General features: G+C 41.1%; 1 protein-coding gene across 1 annotated transcript in view; it reads right to left on the bottom strand.

Annotated features, from left to right (window-relative positions):
* LOC139757322 (glutamate receptor ionotropic, kainate glr-3-like) overlaps nucleotides 1–24,108 on the bottom strand; it is an 82,507-nt gene that overhangs the window by 1,240 nt on the left and 57,159 nt on the right. Inside the window, exon 5 of the mRNA XM_071677746.1 lies at nucleotides 23,348–23,526. Within this exon, the coding sequence (XP_071533847.1) occupies nucleotides 23,348–23,526 (179 nt within the window). The remainder of the gene's footprint in view (nucleotides 1–23,347; nucleotides 23,527–24,108) is intronic.

The following is a 24,108-nucleotide window of genomic DNA, read 5'->3' as shown; positions in this document are numbered from 1 at the left end:
GTGGGAAGTATTCTTTCTTCCCTATCCCCAGGGATAACATTACCCACACCTGGCATGGGGAGGTAGTGATGAAAAATTACGATACGAGACTCATCCGAGGCCTCGCAATCGGAATTACACTTTAAATCCTTTAACGAGGACCAATTGGAGGGCAAGTCTGGTGCCAGCAGCCGCGGTAATTCCAGCTCCAATAGCGTATATTAAAGTTGTTGCGGTTAAAAAGCTCGTAGTTGAATCTCACTAACGGACTTGACGGTTGGTTGGTTGGTCACCGCCCGGTGGCTACTACTAATTCTGTCAGGCTCCGAACAGCAGCACTACCGCTGGCTTGCACGGGTTGCTCTTCATCGAGTGTCCCGAGTGGCTGGCATGTTTACTTTGACAAAATTAGAGTGCTCAGAGCAGGCTTCTTGAATGGCCTGAATGTCTATGCATGGAATAATGCAATAGGACCTCGGTTCTACTTTGTAATATATATATATATATATATATATATATATATATATATATATATATATATATATATATATATATATATATATATATATATATATATTTTTTTTTTTTTAACTTTCTAAAATGGGAAACAGAAGAAGGAGTCACGCGGGGAGTGCTCATCCTCCTCGAAGGCTCAGACTGGGGTGTCTAAATGTGTGTGGATGTAACAAAGATGTGAAAAAAGGAGAGATAGGTAGTATGTTTGAGGAAAGGAACATGGATGTTTTGGCTCTGAGTGAAACGAAGCTCAAGGGTAAAGGGGAAGAGTGGTTTGGGAATGTCTTGGGAGTAAAGTCAGGGGTTAGTGAGAGGACAAGAGCAAGGGAAGGAGTAGCAGTATTCCTGAAACAGGAGTTGTGGGAGTATGTGATAGAATCTAAGAAAGTAAATTCTCGATTAATATGGGTAAAACTGAAAGTTGATGGAGAGAGATGGGTGATTATTGGTGCTTATGTACCTGGGCATGAGAAGAAAGATCATGAGAGGCAAGTGTTTTGGGAGCAGCTGAATGAGTGTGTTAGTGGTTTTGATGCACGAGACCGGGTTATAGTGATGGGTGATTTGAATGCAAAGGTGAGTAATGTGGCAGTTGAGGGAATAATTGGTATACATGGGGTGTTCTGTGTTGTAAATGGAAATGGTGAAGAGCTTGTAGATTTATGTGCTGAAAAAGGACTAGTGATTGGGAATACCTGGCTTAAAAAGCGAGATATACATAAGTATACGTATGTAAGTAGGAGAGATGGCCAGAGAGCGTTATTGGATTACGTGTTAATTGACAGGCGCGCGAAAGAGAGACTTTTGGATGTTACTGTGCTGAGAGGTGCAACTGGAGGGATGTCTGATCATTATCTTGTGAAGGCTAAGGTGAAGATTTGTGGGCGTTTTCAGAAAAGAAGAGTGAATGTTGGGGTGAAGAGGGTGGTGAGAGTAAGTGAGCCTGGGAAGGAGACTTGTGTGAGGAAGTACCAGGAGAGACTGAGTACAGAATGGAAAAAGGTGAGAACAATGGAAGTAAGGGTGGGAGTGGTGGGATGAAGAAGTAAGATTATTAGTGAAAGAGAAGAGAGAGGCATTTGGACGATTTTTGCAGGGAAAAAATGCAATTGAGTGGGAGATGTATAAAAGAAAGAGACAGGAGGTCAAGAGAAAGGTGCAAGAGGTGAAAAAGAGGGGAAATGAGAGTTGGGGTGAGAGAGTATCATTAAATTTTAGGGAGAATAAAAGGATGTTCTGGAAGGAGGTAGATAAAGTGCGTAAGACAAGGGAGCAAATGGGAACTTCAGTGAAGGGCGCAAATGGGGAGGTGATAACAATTAGTGGTGATGTGAGAAGTAGACGGAGTGAGTATTTTGAAGGTTTGTTAAATGTGTTTGATGATAGAGTGGCAGATATAGGATGTTTTGGTCGAGGTGGTGTGCAAAGTGCGAGGGTTAGGGAAAATGATTTGGTAAACAGAGAAGCGGTAGTAAAAGCTTTGCGGAAGATGAAAGCCGGCAAGGCAGTAGGTTTGGATAGTATTGCAGTGGAATTTATCAAAAAAGGGGGTGACTGTATTGTTGACTGGTTGGTAAGGTTATTTAATGTATGTATGACTCATGGTGAGGTGCCTGAGGATTGGCGGAATGCGTGCATAGTGCCATTGTACAAAGGCAAAGGGGATAAGAGTGAGTGCTCAAATTACAGAGGTATAAGTTTGTTGAGTATTCCTGGTAAATCATATGGGAGGGTATTGATTGAGAGGGTGAAGGCATGTACAGAGCATCAGATTGGGGAAGAGCAGTGTGGTTTCAGAAGTGGTAGAGGATGTGTGGATTAGGTGTTTGCTTTGAAGAATGTATGTGAGAAATACTTAGAAAAGCAAATGGATTTGTATGTAGCATTTATGGATCTGGAGAAGGCATATGATAGAGTTGATAGAGATGCTCTGTGGAAGGTATTAAGAATATATGGTGTGGGAGGCAAGTTGTTGGAAGCAGTGAAAAGTTTTTATCGAGGATGTAAGGCATGTGTACGTGTAGGAAGAGAGGAAAGTGATTGGTTCTCAATGAATGTAGGTTTGCGGCAGGGGTGTGTGATGTCTCCATGGTTGTTTAATTTGTTTATGGACGGGGTTGTTAGGGAGGTGAATACAAGAGTTTTGGAAAGACGGGCAAGTATGAAGTCTGTTGTGGATGAGAGAGCTTGGGAAGTAAGTCAGTTGTTGTTCGCTGATGATACAGCGCTGGTGGCTGATTCATGTGAGCAACTGCAGAAGCTGGTGACTGAGTTTGGTAAAGTGTGTGAAAGAAGAAAGTTAAGAGTAAATGTGAATAAGAGCAAGGTTATTAGGTACATTAGGGTTGAGGGTCAAGTCAATTGGAAGGTAAGTTTGAATGGAGAAAAACTGGAGAAGTAAAGTGTTTTAGATATCTGGGAGTGGATCTGGCAGCGGATGGAACCATGGAAGCGGAAGTGGATCATAGGGTGGGGGAGGGGGCGAAAATCCTGGGAGCCTTGAAGAATGTGTGGAAGTCGAGAACATTACCTCGTAAAGCAAAAATGGGTATGTTTGAAGGAATAGTGGTTCCAACAATGTTGTATGGTTGCGAGGCGTGGGCTATGGATAGAGTTGTGCGCAGGAGGATGGATGTGCTGGAAATGAGATGTTTGAGGACAATGTGTGGTGTGATGTGGTTTGATCGAGTAAGTAACGTAAGGATAAGAGAGATGTGAGGAAATAAAAAGAGCGTGGTTGAGAGAGCAGAGGAGGGTGTTTTGAAATGGTTTGGCCACATAGAGAGAATGAGTGAGGAAAGATTGACCAAGAGGATATATGTGTCGGAGGTGGAGGGAACGAGGAGAAGTGGGAGACCAAATTAGAGGTGGAAAGATGGAATGAAAAATATTTTGAGTGATCGGGGCCTGAACATGCAGGAGGGTGAAAGGCGTGCAAGGAATAGAGTGAATTGGATCGATGTGGTATACCGGGGTCGACGTACTGTCAATGGATTGAATCAGGGCATTTGAAGCGTCTGGGGTAAACCATGGAAAGTTTTGTGGGCCCTGGATTTGGAAAGGGAGCTGTGGTTTCGGGCATTATTGCATGACAGCTGGAGTCTGAGTGTGAACGAATGGGGCCTGTGTTATCTTTTCCTAGCGCTACCTCGCACACATGAGGGGGGAGGGGGATGTTATTCCATGTGTGGCTAAGTGGCGATGGGAATGAATAAAGGCAGACAGTGTGAATTGTGTGCATGTGTATATATGTATATGTCTATGTGTGTATATATATGTGTACATTGAGATGTATGGGTATGTATATTTGCATGTGGGGACGCGTATGTATATTCATGTGTATGGGTGTGGGTTGGGCCATTTCCTTCGTCTGTTTCCTTGCGTTACCTCGCTAACGCGGAAGACTGCGATATATATATATATTTATATATATATATATATATATATATATATATATATATATATATATATATATATATATATATATATATATATATATATTATATATATATATATATATATATATATATATATATATATATATATATATATATATATATATATATATATATATATGTATAAGTATATAGCTTTTTTCTTTCAATTTGTTCTTTTCTCCTGCCTTAGTAAGGTAATATCAAGTACACATGATAGATGATAGATTTATATATTGCTATTTTTATCTTTTACATAATACTGAAATAAAATGGAATAATATTTGATATATAGTAAATGATTTACCATATGTAACAGGATGTGCTTTAGGTCAAGAGTGACATCCTGCATATTAGGTAACATTAACTTCCAGTATAAGAATATGAGTCAAACATATTTGCAAACGAAGAAGCACACAGGAGCTAAGTCAGGAATACACATGGGGGAACACATCTGTGGCACTAGGAAATAAAACATCTGTAAAAAACTATTCCTACATTTTTCTGAGAAGGAGTCACTGTTTACCCTTAATATATTCTCTGTGAACGATTGTGTTGCTCCAAGACTCACTGTGATGCCAGCCATTTGTCTAAAGGCAACAGTTTTTTAGGGAAAATCTTGTTTGATCACAAACTATTTGATCTATGGAGAAACTATATCGCTTAGTTACTTATATACAAGAAATGCATTTCAGTTTTGTTATGAAGAAATTATTCTAAACGCTATTACTGCCAGATGTACTCATGTAGCATTCAGTACTTTTTTTTAGTAAAATCGTATAAGAATTACAGCGTTATATTTTTTTCTGCATAATTGAACTATATACCATTGATATGCATTCTGCTTATCTATTTTTATAATTAACACATACTTGAGGTAACTACTGTATAATATCCAATGATGTGAATTTTTAAGGCAACACATACCTACTTAATGGTAGCTCCGAAAAACTGAAGTTAACATGGGGAAATTGTTAATTCCAAACAACTGACAGGCCCAACTGCTAAGTCAGTGTGTTATAGGGGGATGTTCAACAATGAAATGCTTCCCTGAAATGGCACTAAAAGAAACACTCATGGAATGCCACATAACATGGTCTTATTGATCACAGTTTAACTTGCATAGTAATCAGTCTGATCAGCTCATTCTGGATTAATCCGAGAAGGATTAATGGAAAAATGCCTAAGCAGATTTACATTTTCATCATATGACATTAAACTGGATTGCATACCATTAATAGTGTGATTAATGGTATATATATATATATATATATATATATATATATATATATATATATATATATATATATATATCTGTTTCCCATTTTAGAAAGTTAATACAAGGAGGGGAGGATTTCTGGCCCCCCGCTCCCGTCCCCTCTAGTCGCTTTCTACGACACGCGAGGAATACGTGGGAAGTATTCTTTCACCTCTATCCCCAGGGATAATATACATATATATATACATATACACATACACACACATACACATACATACGCACATATACACACACACACACATACATATATATACATATGAAAAAATGTAGAAAACTGAAACTTCTAGCTTGAAATGAATGAAAAAAATGAATGTCACACAATGGTTCAACCTCTGGCTATGGAAAAAAGGAAATGTATAATTTATTTACACAAACGTCAATAGCAGTTCTCATCAATTTAACCACTGTATCAATAAGCTTCAATGTCTAAGCTACATTTTTCTCCAATTTCACTATTTTCCTTCACATTTTCAATTGTGTCTGAAGGTTCTACTTCAAGAGTGATTGTTTTTCATAGAGTGAGTATTTTGAAGGTTTGTTGAATGTGTTTGATGATAGAGTGGCAGATATAGGGTGTCTTGGTCGAAGTGGTGTGCAAAGTGAGAGGGTTAGGGAAAATGATTTGGTAAACAGAGAAGAGGTAGTGAAAGCTTTGCGGAAGATGAAAGCCGGCAAGACAGCAGGTTTGGATGGTATTGCAGTGGAATTTATTAAAAAAGGGGGTGACTGTATTGTTGACTGGTTGGTAAGGTTATTTAATGTATGTATGACTCATGGTGAGGTGCCTGAGGATTGGAGGAATGCGTGCATAGTGCCATTGTACAAAGGCAAAGGGGATAAGAGTGAGTGCTCAAATAACAGAGGTATAAGTTTGTTGAGTATTCCTGGTAAATTATATGGGAGGGTATTGATTGAGAGGGTGAAGGCATGTACAGAGCATGAGATTGGGGAAGAGCAGTGTGGTTTCAGAAGTGGTAGAGGATGTGTGGATCAGGTGTTTGCTTTGAAGAATGTATGTGAGAAATACTTAGAAAAGCAAATGGATTTGTATGTAGCATTTATGGATCTGGAGAAGGCATATGATAGAGTTGATAGAGATGCTCTGTGGAAGGTATTAAGAATATATGGTGTGGGAGGCAAGTTGTTAGAAGCAGTGAAAAGTTTTTATCGAGGATGTAAGGCATGTGTACGTGTAGGAAGAGAGGAAAGTGATTGGTTCTCAGTGAATGTAGGTTTGCGGCAGGGGTGTGTGATGTCTCCATGGTTGTTTAATTTGTTTATGGATGGGGTTGTTAGGGAGGTAAATGCAAGAGTTTTGGAAAGAGGGGCAAGTATGAAGTCTGTTGGGGATGAGAGAGCTTGGGAAGTGAGTCAGTTGTTGTTCGCTGATGATACAGCGCTGGTGGCTGATTCATGTGAGAAACTGCAGAAGCTGGTGACTGAGTTTGGTAAAGTGTGTGGAAGAAGAAAGTTAAGAGTGAATGTGAATAAGAGCAAGGTTATTAGGTACAGTAGGGTTGAGGGTCAAGTCAATTGGAAGGTGAGTTTGAATGGAGAAAAACTGGAGGAAGTAAAGTGTTTTAGATATGTGGGAGTGGATCTGGCAGCGGATGGAACCATGGAAGCGGAAGTGGATCATAGGGTGGGGGAGGGGGCGAAAATTCTGGGGGCCTTGAAGAATGTGTGGAAGTCGAGAACATTATCTCGGAAAGCAAAAATGGGTATGTTTGAAGGAATAGTGGTTCCAACAATGTTGTATGGTTGCGAGGCGTGGGCTATGGATAGAGTTGTGCGCAGGAGGATGGATGTGCTGGAAATGAGATGTTTGAGGACAATGTGTGGTGTGAGGTGGTTTGATCGAGTGAGTAACGTAAGGGTAAGAGAGATGTGTGGAAATAAAAAGAGCGTGGTTGAGAGAGCAGAAGAGGGTGTTTTGAAGTGGTTTGGGCACATGGAGAGGATGAGTGAGGAAAGATTGACCAAGAGGATATATGTGTCGGAGGTGGAGGGAACGAGGAGAAGAGGGAGACCAAATTGGAGATGGAAAGATGGAGTGAAAAAGATTTTGTGTGATCGGGGCCTGAACATGCAGGAGGGTGAAAGGAGGGCAAGGAATAGAGTGAATTGGAGCGATGTGGTATACCGGGGTTGACGTGCTGTCAGTGGATTGAATCAAGGCATGTGAAGCGTCTGGGGTAAACCATGGAAAGCTGTGTAGGTATGTATATTTGCGTGTGTGGACGTATGTATATACATGTGTATGGGGGGGGGGGTTGGGCCATTTCTTTCGTCTGTTTCCTTGCGCTACCTCGCAAACGCGGGAGACAGCGACAAGTATAATAAAAAAAATAAAAATAAATATATATATATATATATATATATATATATATATATATCTTTCTTTCATACTATTCGCTATTTCCCGCGTTAGCGAGGTAGCGTTAAGAACAGAGGACTGAGCCTTTTAGGGTGTTTTGGACAATCACATGTTTACCAAAGGGCATCCTAGCTTCGTCTCTTCGATGTATATCAACTGACTGTTATATTTCTCTCTTGTGTCTCCCCTGATGATGTGATTATTACACGAAAGTGCACTTGGGAACTTTTCGTGTTTCATTTTCCGAGATAAAGTTCTCGACTTCCACACATTCTTCAAGGCTCCCAGAATTTTCGCCCCCTCCCCCACCCTATGATCCACTTCCGCTTCCATGGTTCCATCCGCTGCCAGACCCACTCCCAGATATCTAAAACACTTCACTTCCTTCAGTTTTTCTCCATTCCAACTCACCTCCCAATTGACGACCCTCAACCCTACTGTACCTAATAGCCGTGCTCTTATTCACATTTACTCTTAACTTTCTTCTTTCACACACTTTACCAAAGTCAGTCACCAGCTTCTGCAGTTTCTCACATGAATCAGCCACCAGCGCTGTATCATCATCGAACAACAACTGACTCGCTTCCCAAGCTCTCTCATCCCCAACAGACTTCATACTTGCCCCTCTTTCCAAAACTCTTGCATTCACCTCCCTAACAACCCCATCCATAAACAAATTAAACAACCATGGAGACATCACACACCCCTGCCGCAAACCTACATTCACTGAGAACCAATGACTTTCCTCTCTTCCTACACGTACACATGCCTTACATCCTCGATAAAAACTTTTCACTGCTTCTAACAACTTGCCTCCCACACCATATATTCTTAATACCTTCCACAGAGCATCTCTATCAACTCTATCATATGCCTTCTCCAGATCCATAAATGCTACATACAAATCCATATATATATATATATATATATATATATATATATATATATATATATATATATATATATATATATATATATATATATATATATATATATGTATATATATATACATATATATATATATAAGCATGCTTCAAGTGTCGTAGAAGGCGAGTAAAGGGGACATGAGCGGGGGTTAGAAACCCTCCCCTCCTTGTATCTGAACTTTCTAAAAGGGGAAACAGAAGGAGTCACGCGGGGAGTGCTCATCCTCCTCGAAAGGGTTAATTAGGGTGTCTAAATGTGTGTGGATGTAACCAAGATGAGCAAAAAGTAGAGATCGGTGGTATGTTTGAGGAAAAGATCCTTGTCGTTTTAGCTCTCGGTGAAACGAAGCTTAAGGGTAAACGGGAAGAGTGGTTTGAGAATATTTTGGGAGTAAAGTCAGGGGATGGTGAGAGGACAACAGCAAGGGAAGGAGTAGCACTACTCCTAAAGCAGGAGTGGTGGGAGTATGTAATGGAGTGTAAGAAAGTAAACTCTAGATTGATATGGGTAAAACTGAAAGTGGATGGAAAGAGATGGGTGATTATTGGTGCCTCTGCACCTGTGCATAAGAAGAAAGATCATAAGAGGCAGGTGTTTTGGGAGTAGCTGAGTGAATGTGTGAGTAGTTTTGATGCACGAGACCGGGTTATAGAGATGGGTGATTTGAATGCAAATGTGAGCAATGTGGCAGTTGAGGGAATAATCGGTGTAACTGGGGTATTCAGTGTTGTAAATGGAAATGGTGAAGAGCTTGTAGATTTATGTGATGAAAAAGAATTGGTGATTGGGAATACCTGGCTGAAAAAGAGATATATACATAAGTTTACGCATGTAAGTAAGAGAGATGGCCAGAGAGCGTTATTGGATCACGTATTAATTAATAGGTGCGTGAAAGAGAGACTTTTGGATATTAATGTGCTGAGAGGTGCAACTGGAGGGATGTCTGATCATTATGTTGTGGAGGGGAAGGTGAAGATTTGGTAGAAGTTTTCAGAAAAGAAGAGAGAATGTTGGGATGAAGAGAGTGGTGAGAGTAAGTAAGCTAGGGAAGGAGACTTGCGTGAGGAAGTACCGAGAGAGACTGAGTGCAGAATGGAAAAAGATGTTCTGGAAGGAGGTAAATAAAGTGCGTAAGACAAGGGAGCAAATGGGAACTTCAGTGAAGGGCGCAAATGGGGAGGTGATAACAAGTAGTGGTGATGTGAGAAGTAGACGGAGTGAGTATTTTGAAGGTTTGTGGAATGTGTTTGATGATAGAGTGGTAGATATAGGATGTTTTGGTCGAGGTGGTGTGCAAAGTGCGAGGGTTAGGGAAAATGATTTGGTAAACAGAGAAGCGGTAGTAAAAGCTTTGCGGAAGATGAAAGCCGGCAAGGTTGTAGGTTTGGATGGTATTGCAGTGGAATTCATTAAAAAAGGGGGTGACTGTATTGTTGACTGGTTGGTAAGGTTATTTAATGTATGTATGACTCATGGTGAGGTGCCTGAGGATTGGCGGAATGCGTGCATAGTGCCATTGTACAAAGGCAAAGGGGATAAGAGTGAGTGCTAAATTACAGAGGTATAAGTTTGTTGAGTATTCCTGGTAAATTATATGGGAGGGTATTGATTGAGAGGGTGAAGGCATGTACAGAGCATCAGATTGGAAGAGCAGTGTGGTTTCAGAAGTGGTAGAGGATGTGTGGATCAGGTGTTTGCTTTGAAGAATGTATGTGAGAAATACTTAGAAAAGCAAATGGATTTGTATGTAGCATTTATGGATCTGGAGAAGGCATATGATAGAGTTGATAGAGATGCTCTGTGGAAGGTATTAAGAATATATGGTGTGGGAGGCAAGTTGTTAGAAGCAGTGAAAAGTTTTTATCGAGGATGTAAGGCATGTGTACGTGTAGGAAGAGAGGAAAGTGATTGGTTCTCAATGAATGTAGGTTTGCGGCAGGGGTGTGTGATGTCTCCATGGTTGTTTAATTTGTTTATGGACGGGGTTGTTAGGGAGGTGAATAAAAGAGTTTCGGAAAGAGGGGGCAAGTATGAAGTCTGTTGTGGATGAGAGAGCTTGGGAAGTAAGTCAGTTGTTGTTCGCTGATGATACAGCGCTGGTGGCTGATTCATGTGAGCAACTGCAGAAGCTGGTGACTGAGTTTGGTAAAGTGTGTGAAAGAAGAAAGTTAAGAGTAAATGTGAATAAGAGCAAGGTTATTAGGTACATTAGGGTTGAGGGTCAAGTCAATTGGGAGGTAAGTTTGAATGGAGAAAAACTGGAGGAAGTAAAGTGTTTTAGATATCTGGGAGTGGATCTGGCAGCGGATGGAACCATGGAAGCGGAAGTGGATCATAGGGTGGGGGAGGGGGCGAAAATCCTGGGAGCCTTGAAGAATGTGTGGAAGTCGAGAACATTATCTCGTAAAGCAAAAATGGGTATGTTTGAAGGAATAGTGGTTCCAACAATGTTGTATGGTTGCGAGGCGTGGGCTATGGATAGAGTTGTGCGCAGGAGGATGGATGTGCTGGAAATGAGATGTTTGAGGACAATGTGTGGTGTGAGGTGGTTTGATCGAGTAAGTAACGTAAGGATAAGAGAGATGTGTGGAAATAAAAAGAGCGTGGTTGAGAGAGCAGAAGAGGGTGTTTTGAAATGGTTTGGCCACATAGAGAGAATGAGTGAGGAAAGATTGACCAAGAGGATATATGTGTCGGAGGTGGAGGGAACGAGGAGAAGTGGGAGACCAAATTAGAGGTGGAAAGATGGAGTGAAAAAGATTTTGAGTGATCGGGGCCTGAACATGCAGGAGGGTGAAAGGCGTGCAAGGAATAGAGTGAATTGGATCGATGTGGTATACCGGGGTTGACGTACTGTCAATGGATTGAATCAGGGCATTTGAAGAGTCTGGGGTAAACCATGGAAAGTTTTGTGGGGCCTGGATTTGGAAAGGGAGCTGTGGTTTCGGGCATTATTGCATGACAGCTGGAGTCTGAGTGTGAACGAATCGGGACTTGTGTCATCTTCTCCTAGCGCTACCTCGCACACATGAGGGGGGAGGGGGATGTTATTCCATGTGTGGCTAAGTGGCGATGGGAATGAATAAAGGCAGACAGTGTGAATTGTGTGCTTGTGTATATATGTATATGTCTGTGTGTGTATATATATGTGTACATTGAGATGTATGGGTATGTATATTTGCATGTGGGGACGCGTATGTATATACATGTGTATGGGTGTGGGTTGGGCCATTTCCTTCGTCTGTTTCCTTGCGTTACCTCGCTAACGCGGAAGACTGCGATAAAGCAAAATGATATATGTATATAAATAAATACATATATATATATATATATATATATATATGTATATATATACATATATATATATATATATATATATATATATATATATATATATATATATATATATATATATATGTATAAGTATATAGCTTTTTTCTTTCAATTTGTTCTTTTCTCCTGCCTTAGTAAGGTAATATCAAGTACACATGATAGATGATAAATTTTTATATTGCTATTTTTATCTTTTACATAATACTGAAATGAAATAGAGTAATATTTGATATATAGTAAATGATTTACCATATGTAACAGGATGTGCTTTAGGTCAAGAGTGACATCCTGCATATTAGGTAACATTAACTTCCAATATAAGAATATGAGTCAAACATATTTGCAAACGAAGAAGCACACAGGAGCTAAGTCAGGAATACACATGGGGGAACACATCTGTGGCACTAGGAAATAAAACATCTGTAAAAAACTATTCCTACATTTTTCTGAGAAGGAGTCACTGTTTACCCTTAATATATTCTCTGTGAACGATTGTGTTGCTCCAAGACTCACTGTGATGCCAGCCATTTGTCTAAAGGCAACAGTTTTTTAGGGAAAATCTTGTTTGATCACAAACTATTTGATCTATGGAGAAACTATATCGCTTAGTTACTTATATACAAGAAATGCATTTCAGTTTTGTTATGAAGAAATTATTCTAAACACTATTACTGCCAGATGTACTCATGTAGCATTCAGTACTTTTTTTTAGTAAAATCGTATAAGAATTACAGCGTTATATTTTTTTCTGCATAATTGAACTATATACCATTGATATGCATTCTGCTTATCTATTTTTCTAATTAACACATACTTGAGGTAAATACTGTATAATATCCAATGATGTGAATTTTTAAGGCAACACATACCTACTTAATGGTAGCTCCGAAAAACTGAAGTTAACATGGGGAAATTGTTAATTCCAAACAACTGACAGGCCCAACTGCTAAGTCAGTGTGTTATAGGGGGATGTTCAACAATGAAATGCTTCCCTGAAATGGCACTAAAAGAAACACTCATGGAATGCCACATAACATGGTCTTATTGATCACAGTTTAACTTGCATAGTAATCAGTCTGATCAGCTCATTCTGGATTAATCCGAGAAGGATTAATGGAAAAATGCCTAAGCAGATTTACATTTTCATCATATGACATTAAACTGGATTGCATACCATTAATAGTGTGATTAATGGTATATATATATATATATATATATATATATATATATATATATATATATATATATATATATATATATATATCTGTTTCCCATTTTAGAAAGTTAATACAAGGAGGGGAGGATTTCTGGCCCCCCGCTCCTGTCCCCTCTAGTCGCTTTCTACGACACGCGAGGAATACGTGGGAAGTATTCTTTCACCCCTATCCCCAGGGATAATATACATATATATATACATATACACATACACACACATACACATACATACGCACATATACACACACACACACATACATATATATACATATGAAAAAATGTAGAAAACTGAAACTTCTAGCTTGAAATGAATGAAAAAAATGAATGTCACACAATGGTTCAACCTCTGGCTATGGAAAAAAGGAAATGTATAATTTATTTACACAAACGTCAATAGCAGTTCTCATCAATTTAACCACTGTATCAATAAGCTTCAATGTCTAAGCTACATTTTTCTCCAATTTCACTATTTTCCTTCACATTTTCAATTGTGTCTGAAGGTTCTACTTCAAGAGTGATTGTTTTTCATAGAGTGAGTATTTTGAAGGCTTGTTGAATGTGTTTGATGATAGAGTGGCAGATATAGGGTGTCTTGGTCGAGGTGGTGTGCAAAGTGAGAGGGTTAGGGAAAATGATTTGGTAAACAGAGAAGAGGTAGTGAAAGCTTTGCGGAAGATGAAAGCCGGCAAGGCAGCAGGTTTGGATGGTATTGCAGTGGAAATTATTAAAAAAGGGGGTGACTGTATTGTTGACTGGTTGGTAAGGTTATTTAATGTATGTATGACTCATGGTGAGGTGCCTGAGGATTGGAGGAATGCGTGCATAGTGCCATTGTACAAAGGCAAAGGGGATAAGAGTGAGTGCTCAAATAACAGAGGTATAAGTTTGTTGAGTATTCCTGGTAAATTATATGGGAGGGTATTGATTGAGAGGGTGAAGGCATGTACAGAGCATGAGATTGGGGAAGAGCAGTGTGGTTTCAGAAGTGGTAGAGGATGTGTGGATCAGGTGTTTGCTTTGAAGAATGTATGTGAGAAATACTTAGAAAAGCAAATGGATTTGTATGTAGCATTTATGGATCTGGAGAAGGCATATGATAGAGTTGATAGAGATGCTCTGTGGAAGGTATTAAGAATATATGGTGTGGGAGGCAAGTTGTTAGCAGCAGTGAAAAGTTTTTATCGAGGATGTAAGGCATGTGTACGTGTAGGAAGAGAGGAAAGTGATTGGTTCTCAGTGAATGTAGGTTTGCGGCAGGGGTGTGTGATGTCTCCATGGTTGTTTAATTTGTTTATGGATGGGGTTGTTAGGGAGGTAAATGCAAGAGTTTTGGAAAGAGGGGCAAGTATGAAGTCTGTTGGGGATGAGAGAGCTTGGGAAGTGAGTCAGTTGTTGTTCGCTGATGATACAGCGCTGGTGGCTGATTCATGTGAGAAACTGCAGAAGCTGGTGACTGAGTTTGGTAAAGTGTGTGGAAGAAGAAAGTTAAGAGTGAATGTGAATAAGAGCAAGGTTATTAGGTACAGTAGGGTTGAGGGTCAAGTCAATTGGGAGGTGAGTTTGAATGGAGAAAAACTGGAGGAAGTAAAGTGTTTTAGATATGTGGGAGTGGATCTGGCAGCGGATGGAACCATGGAAGCGGAAGTGGATCATAGGGTGGGGGAGGGGGCGAAAATTCTGGGGGCCTTGAAGAATGTGTGGAAGTCGAGAACATTATCTCGGAAAGCAAAAATGGGTATGTTTGAAGGAATAGTGGTTCCAACAATGTTGTATGGTTGCGAGGCGTGGGCTATGGATAGAGTTGTGCGCAGGAGGATGGATGTGCTGGAAATGAGATGTTTGAGGACAATGTGTGGTGTGAGGTGGTTTGATCGAGTGAGTAACGTAAGGGTAAGAGAGATGTGTGGAAATAAAAAGAGCGTGGTTGAGAGAGCAGAAGAGGGTGTTTTGAAGTGGTTTGGGCACATGTAGAGGATGAGTGAGGAAAGATTGACCAAGAGGATATATGTGTCGGAGGTGGAGGGAACGAGGAGAAGAGGGAGACCAAATTGGAGATGGAAAGATGGAGTGAAAAAGATTTTGTGTGATCGGGGCCTGAACATGCAGGAGGGTGAAAGGAGGGCAAGGAATAGAGTGAATTGGAGCGATGTGGTATACCGGGGTTGACGTGCTGTCAGTGGATTGAATCAAGGCATGTGAAGCGTCTGGGGTAAACCATGGAAAGCTGTGTAGGTATGTATATTTGCGTGTGTGGACGTATGTATATACATTTGTATGGGGGGGGGGGGGTTGGGCCATTTCTTTCGTCTGTTTCCTTGCGCTACCTCGCAAACGCGGGAGACAGCGACAAGTATAATAAAAAAAATAAAAATAAATATAAATATATAAAAAGATGTTCTGGAAGGAGGTAAATAGGGTGCGTAAGACAAGGGAGCAAATGGGAACTTCAGTGAAGGGCGTAAATGGGGAGGTGATAACAAGTAGCGGTGATGTGAGAAGGAGATGGAATGAGTATTTTGAAGGTTTGTTGAATGTGTCTGATGACAGAGTGGCAGATATAGGGTGTTTTGGTCGAGGTGGTGTGCAAAGTGAGAGGGTTAGGGAAAATGATTTGGTAAACAGAGAAGAGGTAGTAAAAGCTTTGCGGAAGATGAAAGCCGGCAAGGCAGCAGGTTTGGATGGTATTGCAGTGGAATTTATTAAAAAAGGGGGTGACTGTATTGTTGACTGGTTGGTAAGGTTATTTAATGTATGTATGACTCATGGTAAGGTGCCTGAGGATTGGCGGAATGCGTGCATAGTGCCATTGTACAAAGGCAAAGGGGATAAGAGTGAGTGCTCAAATTACAGAGGTATAAGTTTGTTGAGTATTCCTGGTAAATTATATGGGAGGGTATTGATTGAGAGGGTGAAGGCATGTACAGAGCATCAGATTGGGGAAGAGCAGTGCGGTTTCAGAAGTGGTAGAGGATGTGTGGATCAGGTGTTTGCTTTGAAGAATGTATGTGAGAAATACTTAGAAAAGCAAATGGATTTGTATGTAGCATTTATGGATCTGGAGAAGGCATATGATAGAGTTGATAGAGATGCTCTGTGGAAGGTATTAAGAATATATGGTGTGGGAGGCAAGATGGTAGAAGCAGTGAAAAGTTTTTATCGAGGATGTAAGGCATGTGTACGTGTAGGAAGAGAGGAAAGTGATTGGTTCTCAGTGAATGTAGGTTTGCGGCAGGGGTGTGTGATGTCTCCATGGTTGTTTAATTTGTTTATGGATGGGGTTGTTAGGGAGGTAAATGCAAGAGTCCTGGAAAGAGGGGCAAGTATGAAGTCTGTTGGGGATGAGAGAGCTTGGGAAGTGAGTCAGTTGTTGTTCGCTGATGATACAGCGCTGGTGGCTGATTCATGTGAGAAACTGCAGAAGCTGGTGACTGAGTTTGGTAAAGTGTGTGGAAGAAGAAAGTTAAGAGTAAATGTGAATAAGAGCAAGGTTATTAGGTACAGTAGGGGTGAGGGTCAAGTCAATTGGGAGGTGAGTTTGAATGGAGAAAAACTGGAGGAAGTGAAGTGTTTTAGATATCTGGGAGTGGATCTGGCAGCGGATGGAACCATGGAAGCGGAAGTGGATCATAGGGTGGGGGAGGGGGCGAAAATTTTGGGAGCCTTGAAAAATGTGTGGAAGTCGAGAACATTATCTCGGAAAGCAAAAATGGGTATGTTTGAAGGAATAGTGGTTCCAACAATGTTGTATGGTTGCGAGGCGTGGGCTATGGATAGAGATGTGCGCAGGAGGATGGATGTGCTGGAAATGAGATGTTTGAGGAAAATGTGTGGTGTGAGGTGGTTTGATCGAGTAAGTAACGTAAGGGTAAGAGAGATGTGTGGAAATAAAAAGAGCGTGGTTGAGAGAGCAGAAGAGGGTGTTTTGAAATGGTTTGGGCACATGGAGAGAATGAGTGAGGAAAGATTGACCAAGAGGATATATGTGTCGGAGGTGGAGGGAACGAGGAGAAGAGGGAGACCAAATTGGAGGTGGAAAGATGGAGTGAAAAAGATTTTGTGTGATCGGGGCCTGAACATGCAGGAGGGTGAAAGGAGGGCAAGGAATAGAGTGAATTGGAGCGATGTGGTATACCGGGGTTGACGTGCTGTCAGTGGATTGAATCAAGGCATGTGAAGCGTCTGGGGTAAACCATGGAAAGCTGTGTAGGTATGTATATTTGCGTGTGTGGACGTGTGTATGTACATGTGTATGGGGGGGGGTTGGGCCATTTCTTTCGTCTGTTTCCTTGCGCTACCTCGCAAACGCGGGAGACAGCGACAAAGTATAAAAAAAAGAAAAAAAAAATATATATATATATATATATATATATATATATATATATATATATATATATATATATATATCTTTTTTTCATACTATTAGCTATTTCCCGCGTTAGCGAGGTAGCGTTAAGAACAGAGGACTGAGCCTTTTAGGGTGTTTTGGACAATCACATGTTTACCAAAGGGCATCCTAGCTTCGTCTCTTCGATGTATATCAACTGACTGTTATATTTCTCTCTTGTGTCTCCCCTGATGATGTGATTATTACACGAAAGTGCACTTGGGAACTTTTCGTGTTTCATTTTCCCCGTGGACTCATAGGAATATTTTGATCACGCACAAAATTGTGATCCTTTCCAATATATATATATATATATATATATATATATATATATATATATATATATATATATATATATATATATATATATATATATATATATATATATATATATATATTTTTTTTTTTTTTTGCTTTGTCGCTGTCTCCCGCGTTTGCGAGGTAGCGCAAGGAAACAGACAAAAGAAATGGCCCAACCCACCCCCATACACATGTATATACATACGTCCACATGTATATACATACGTCCACATGTATATACATACGTCCACATGTATATACATACCTACACAGCTTTCCATGGTTTACCCCAGACGCTTCACATGCCTTGATTCAATCCACTGACAGCACGTCAACCCCGGTATACCACATCGCTCCAATTCACTCTATTCCTTGCCCTCCTTTCACCCTCCTGCATGTTCAGGCCCCGATCACACAAAATCTTTTTCACTCCATCTTTCCACCTCCAATTTGGTCTCCCTCTTCTCCTCGTTCCCTCCACCTCCGACACATATATCCTCCTCGTCAATCTTTCCTCACTCATTCTCTCCATGTGACCAAACCATTTCAAAACACCCTCTTCTGCTCTCTCAACCACGCTCTTTTTATTTCCATACATCTCTCTTACCCTTACGTTACTTACTCGATCAAACCACCTCACACCACACATTGTCCTCAAACATCTCATTTCCAGCACATCCATCCTCCTGCGCACAACTCTATCCATAGTCCACGCCTCGCAACCATACAACATTGTTGGAACCACTATTCCTTCAAACATACCCATTTTTGCTTTCCGAGATAAAGTTCTCGACTTCCACACATTCTTCAAGGCTCCCAGAATTTTCGCCCCCTCCCCCACCCTATGATCCACTTCCGCTTCCATGGTTCCATCCGCTGCCAGACCCACTCCCAGATATCTAAAACACTTCACTTCCTCCAGTTTTTCTCCATTCAAACTCACCTCCCAATTGACTTGACCCTCAACCCTACTGTACCTAATAACCTTGCTCTTATTCACATTTACTCTTAACTTTCTTCTTTCACACACTTTACCACACTCAGTCACCAGCTTCTGCAGTTTCTCACATGAATCAGCCACCAGCGCTGTATCATCAGCGAACAACAACTGACTCACTTCCCAAGCTCTCTCATCCCCAACAGACTTCATACTTGCCCCTCTTTCCAAAACTCTTGCATTCACCTCCCTAACAACCCCATCCATAAACAAATTAAACAACCATGGAGACATCACACACCCCTGCCGCAAACCTACATTCACTGAGAACCAATGACTTTCCTCTCTTCCTACACGTACACATGCCTTACATCCTCGATAAAAACTTTTCACTGCTTCTAACAACTTGCCTCCCACACCATATATTCTTAATACCTTCCACAGAGCATCTCTATCAACTCTATCATATGCCTTCTCCAGATCCATAAATGCTACATACAAATCCATATATATATATATATATATATATATATATATATATATATATATATATATATATATATATATATATATATATATATATATATATATATATATATATATATATATATATACATATATATATATATAAGCATGCTTCAAGTGTCGTAGAAGGCGAGTAAAGGGGACATGAGCGGGGGTTAGAAACCCTCCCCTCCTTGTATCTGAACTTTCTAAAAGGGGAAACAGAAGGAGTCACGCGGGGAGTGCTCATCCTCCTCGAAAGGGTTAATTAGGGTGTCTAAATGTGTGTGGATGTAACCAAGATGAGCAAAAAGTAGAGATCGGTGGTATGTTTGAGGAAAAGATCCTTGTCGTTTTAGCTCTCGGTGAAACGAAGCTTAAGGGTAAACGGGAAGAGTGGTTTGAGAATATTTTGGGAGTAAAGTCAGGGGATGGTGAGAGGACAACAGCAAGGGAAGGAGTAGCACTACTCCTAAAGCAGGAGTGGTGGGAGTATGTAATGGAGTGTAAGAAAGTAAACTCTAGATTGATATGGGTAAAACTGAAAGTGGATGGAAAGAGATGGGTGATTATTGGTGCCTCTGCACCTGTGCACAAGAAGAAAGATCATAAGAGGCAGGTGTTTTGGGAGTAGCTGAGTGAATGTGTGAGTAGTTTTGATGCACGAGACCGGGTTATAGAGATGGGTGATTTGAATGCAAATGTGAGCAATGTGGCAGTTGAGGGAATAATCGGTGTATCTGGGGTATTCAGTGTTGTAAATGGAAATGGTGAAGAGCTTGTAGATTTATGTGCTGAAAAAGAACTGGTGATTGGGAATACCTGGCTGAAAAAGAGATATATACATAAGTTTACGCATGTAAGTAAGAGAGATGGCCAGAGAGCGTTATTGGATCACGTATTAATTAATAGGTGCGTGAAAGAGAGACTTTTGGATATTAATGTGCTGAGAGGTGCAACTGGAGGGATGTCTGATCATTATGTTGTGGAGGGGAAGGTGAAGATTTGGTAGAAGTTTTCAGAAAAGAAGAGAGAATGTTGGGATGAAGAGAGTGGTGAGAGTAAGTAAGCTAGGGAAGGAGACTTGCGTGAGGAAGTACCGAGAGAGACTGAGTGCAGAATGGAAAAAGATGAGAGCAAAGGACGTAAGGGGAGTGGGGGAGGAATGGGATGTATTTTGGGAAGCAATGATGGCTTGCTCAAAATATGCGTGTGGCATTAGAAGCGTGGAAGGTTGGCAGATTAGAAAGGGTAGCGAGTGGTGGGATGAAGAAGTAAGATTATTAGTGAACACGAAGAGAGAGGTATTTGGACGAGTTTTGAATTGAAATAGTGCCAATAACTGGGAGAAGTATAAAAGAAAGAGGCAGGATGTTAGGAAAAAGGTACAATAGGTGAAAAAGAGGGCAAATGAGAGTTGGGGTGAGAGAGTATCATTGAATTTTAGATGTTTTGGAAGGAGGTAAATAAAGTGCGTAAAACATGACGAATGGGAACATCGGTGAATGGGGCTAATGGGGAGGTAAATACAAGTAGTGGTGATGTGAGAAGGAGATGCAGTGAGTATTTTGAAGGTTTGTTGAATGTGTTATATGATAGAGTGACAGATATACGGTGTTTTGGTCGAGGTGGTGTCCGAAGTGACACGGTTATGAAGAATGATTTCGTAAACAGAACAGAGATAGTAAAATCTGTGCGCAGGATTAAAGCCGGCAAGGCATCGGGTTTGGATGGTACTGCAGTGGAATTTATTAGAAAAGGTGATGATTGTGTTGTTGACTGGTTGGTAAGGATATTTGATGTATGTATGACGCATGGTGAGGTGCCTGAGGATTGGCGGAATGCATGCATAGTGCCATTTTATAAAGGCAAAGGGGATAAAGGTGAGTGCTCAAATTACAGAGGTATAAGTTTGTTGAGTATTCTTGGGAAATTATAGGGGAGGGTCTTGATTAAGAGGGTGAAAGCATGTACAGATCACCAGATTGGGGAAGAGCAGCGTGGTTTCAGAAGTGGAAGAGGATGTGTGGATTAGGTGTTTGCTTTGAATAATGCATGTAAGAAATATATATAGAAAAGCAAATGGATTTGTATGCAGCATTTATGGATCTGGAGAAGGAATATGATGGAGTTGATAGAGATGCTCTGTGGAAGGTACTAAGAATATATGGTGTGGGAGGCAGATTGCTCTGTAATTTGAGCACTCATTCTAATCCCCTTTGTTTTTGTAGAATGGCACTATGTAAGCATTCCGCAATCCTCAGGCACCTCACCATGAGTCATACATACACTGAATAATCTTACCAACCAGTCAACAATACAGTCACCCCCTTTTTCAGTACATTCCACTGCAATACGACCCAAACCCGCTGCCTTGCCGGCTTTCATCTTCCGCAAAGCTTTTGATACCTCTTCTCTGTTTACCAAATCATTCTCCCTGACCCTCTCACTTTCCACACCACCTCGACCAAAGCACCCTATATCTGCCACTCTATCATCAAACACATTCAAGAAACCTTCAAAATACTGGCTCCATCTCCTCACATCATCACTACTTGTTATCACCTTCCCCTTAGCCCCCTTCACTGGTGTTCCAATTTGTTCCCTTGTCTTACGCACTTTATTTACCTCCTTCCAAAACATCTTTTTATTTTCCCTAAAATTTAATGATACTTTCTCTCCCCAACTCTCATTTGCCCTCCTTTTCACCTCTTGCACCTTTCTCTTGACCTCCTGCCTTTTTCTTTCATACATCTCCCAGTCATTTGCATTATTTCTCTGCAAAAATCGTCCAAATGCCTCTCTCTTCTCTTTCACTAATAATCTTACTGCTTCATCCCACCACTCACTACCCTTTCTAATCTGCCCACTTTCCGCGTTTTTCATGCTACAAGCATCTTTTGCACAAGCCATCACTGCTTCCCTAAATACATCCCATTCCTCCCTCACTCCCCTTACGTGTCCTTAGTTCTTACCTTTTTCCATTCTGTATTCAGTCTCTCCTGGTACTTCCTCACACAAGTCTCCTTCCCAAGCTCACTTACTCTCACCACTCTCTTCACCCCCAACATTCTCTCTTCTTTCCTGAAAACCTCTACAAATCCTCACTTTCGCCTCCACAAGATAATGATCAGCCATTCCTCCAGTTGCATCTCACAGCACATGAACATCCAAAAGACTCTTTCGCACGCCTATCAGTTACCACGTAATCCAATAACGCTCTCTGGCCATCTCTCCTACTTACATACGTATGCTTATGTGTATCTCTCTTTTTAAACCAGGTATTCCTAATCACCAGTCCTTTTTCAGCATATAAATCTACAAGCTCTTCACCATTTCCATTTACAACACTGAACACCCCATGCACACCAATTATTCCCTCAAATGCAGCAATACTCACCTTTGCATTCAAATCACCCATCACTATAACCCGGTCTCGTGCATCAAAACTACTAACACACTCACTCAGCTGCTCCCAAAACACTTGCCTCTCATGATCTTTCTTCTCAAGCCCAGGTGCATGTGCACCAATAATCACCCACCTCTCTCCATCCACTTCCAGTTTTATCCACATCAATCTAGAGTTTACTTTCTTCACTCTATCATATACTCCCACCACTCCTGTTTCAGGAGTAGTGCTACTCCTTCCCTTGCTCTTGTCCTCTCACTAACCCTTTACTTTACTCCCAAGACATTCCCAAACCACTCCTTCCCTTTACCCTTGAGCTTCGTTTCACTCAGAGCCAAAACATCCAGGTTTCTTTCCTCAGCCATACTACCTATCTCTCCTTTTTTTTCTCATCTTGGTACATCTATACACAATTAAGCACCCAATGTGAGCCTTCGAGGAGGATGAGCACTCCCCTCGTGACTCCTTCTTCTGTTTCCCCTTTTAGAAAGTTAAAACACAATCGGGGGAGGGTTTTTAGGCCCCCGCTCCCGTCCCCTTTAGTCGCCTTCTACGACACGTTGTATAGCGTTGTATGGTACTTCACGCAAACGCTGACAACGCATAAGCACAACATTTTTGGCTGAATTTTAACTCAGTAAATTGGATGTTATGGGAAGAATGTTTTGTGGGTACATTATCGAACACCGAGCTTATCTGTCAAATATGATGTAGATTCTCACGTTAACCTGCCTTGACCTGATCTATCCTCACCTGAACCCCCATGCATCTCCAGCGAACTCACGGTAGCCGGTGCGGCTGACGTGGATGGGCGTGTAGCCACGACTGTTGGTATAGCGAGTGGCTACGGCTGCTATACCTCCCTCCTGGTACGTGATGTAGGAGTAGCCGCCTTTCAGCACCCGCTGGAACTGATCCTCCTCCTGAGCGTACTGCCGCGGAAACAGGACCAATGTAGGATTGTCCAGTCCTCACTATGAGAGAGAGAGAGAGAGAGAGAGAGAGAGAGAGAGAGAGAGAGAGAGAGAGAGAGAGAGAGAGAGAGAGAGAGAGAGAGAGAGAGAGAGAGAGAGAGAGAGAGAGAGAGAGAGAGAGAGAGAGAGAGAGAGAGAGAGAGAGAGAGAGAGAGAGAGAGAGACTTTGCGAAGGTTTGCCTTCAATATGGTGAGAGGACATTTTTTGTCTCAAGAGAGTAAGGCATGTGCGTAATTGGGTATAGAGGAGGTGGAGAGGTTCCTAGTGAAGGTGGATCTGTGGAATGGATCTCTGACATCACCATAGCTATCTGATTTGTGGTGAGGGAGGCAGACGCATGAGTCAAGGAGTGAGGGGCGAGCATGTAAGTGGTGATGGGGCCTGGAGAGTGATTTAGTTGTGGTTTGCTGATGACACAGCATGAGTGGCTGATGTGAATGAGAAATGCGGAAGTTGGTGTCTTCGTCTGGGAGAGAATGTGAAAGAAGTTGAGTGTAAATGTGACTAAAAGCAAGGTTATCAGGTTTATTAGTGCAGAG

The sequence above is a fragment of the Panulirus ornatus genome, chromosome 25, assembly GCF_036320965.1.
Source record: "Panulirus ornatus isolate Po-2019 chromosome 25, ASM3632096v1, whole genome shotgun sequence".
NCBI lineage: Eukaryota > Metazoa > Arthropoda > Malacostraca > Decapoda > Palinuridae > Panulirus > Panulirus ornatus.
This window is presented reverse-complemented; position numbering and strand designations above follow the sequence as displayed.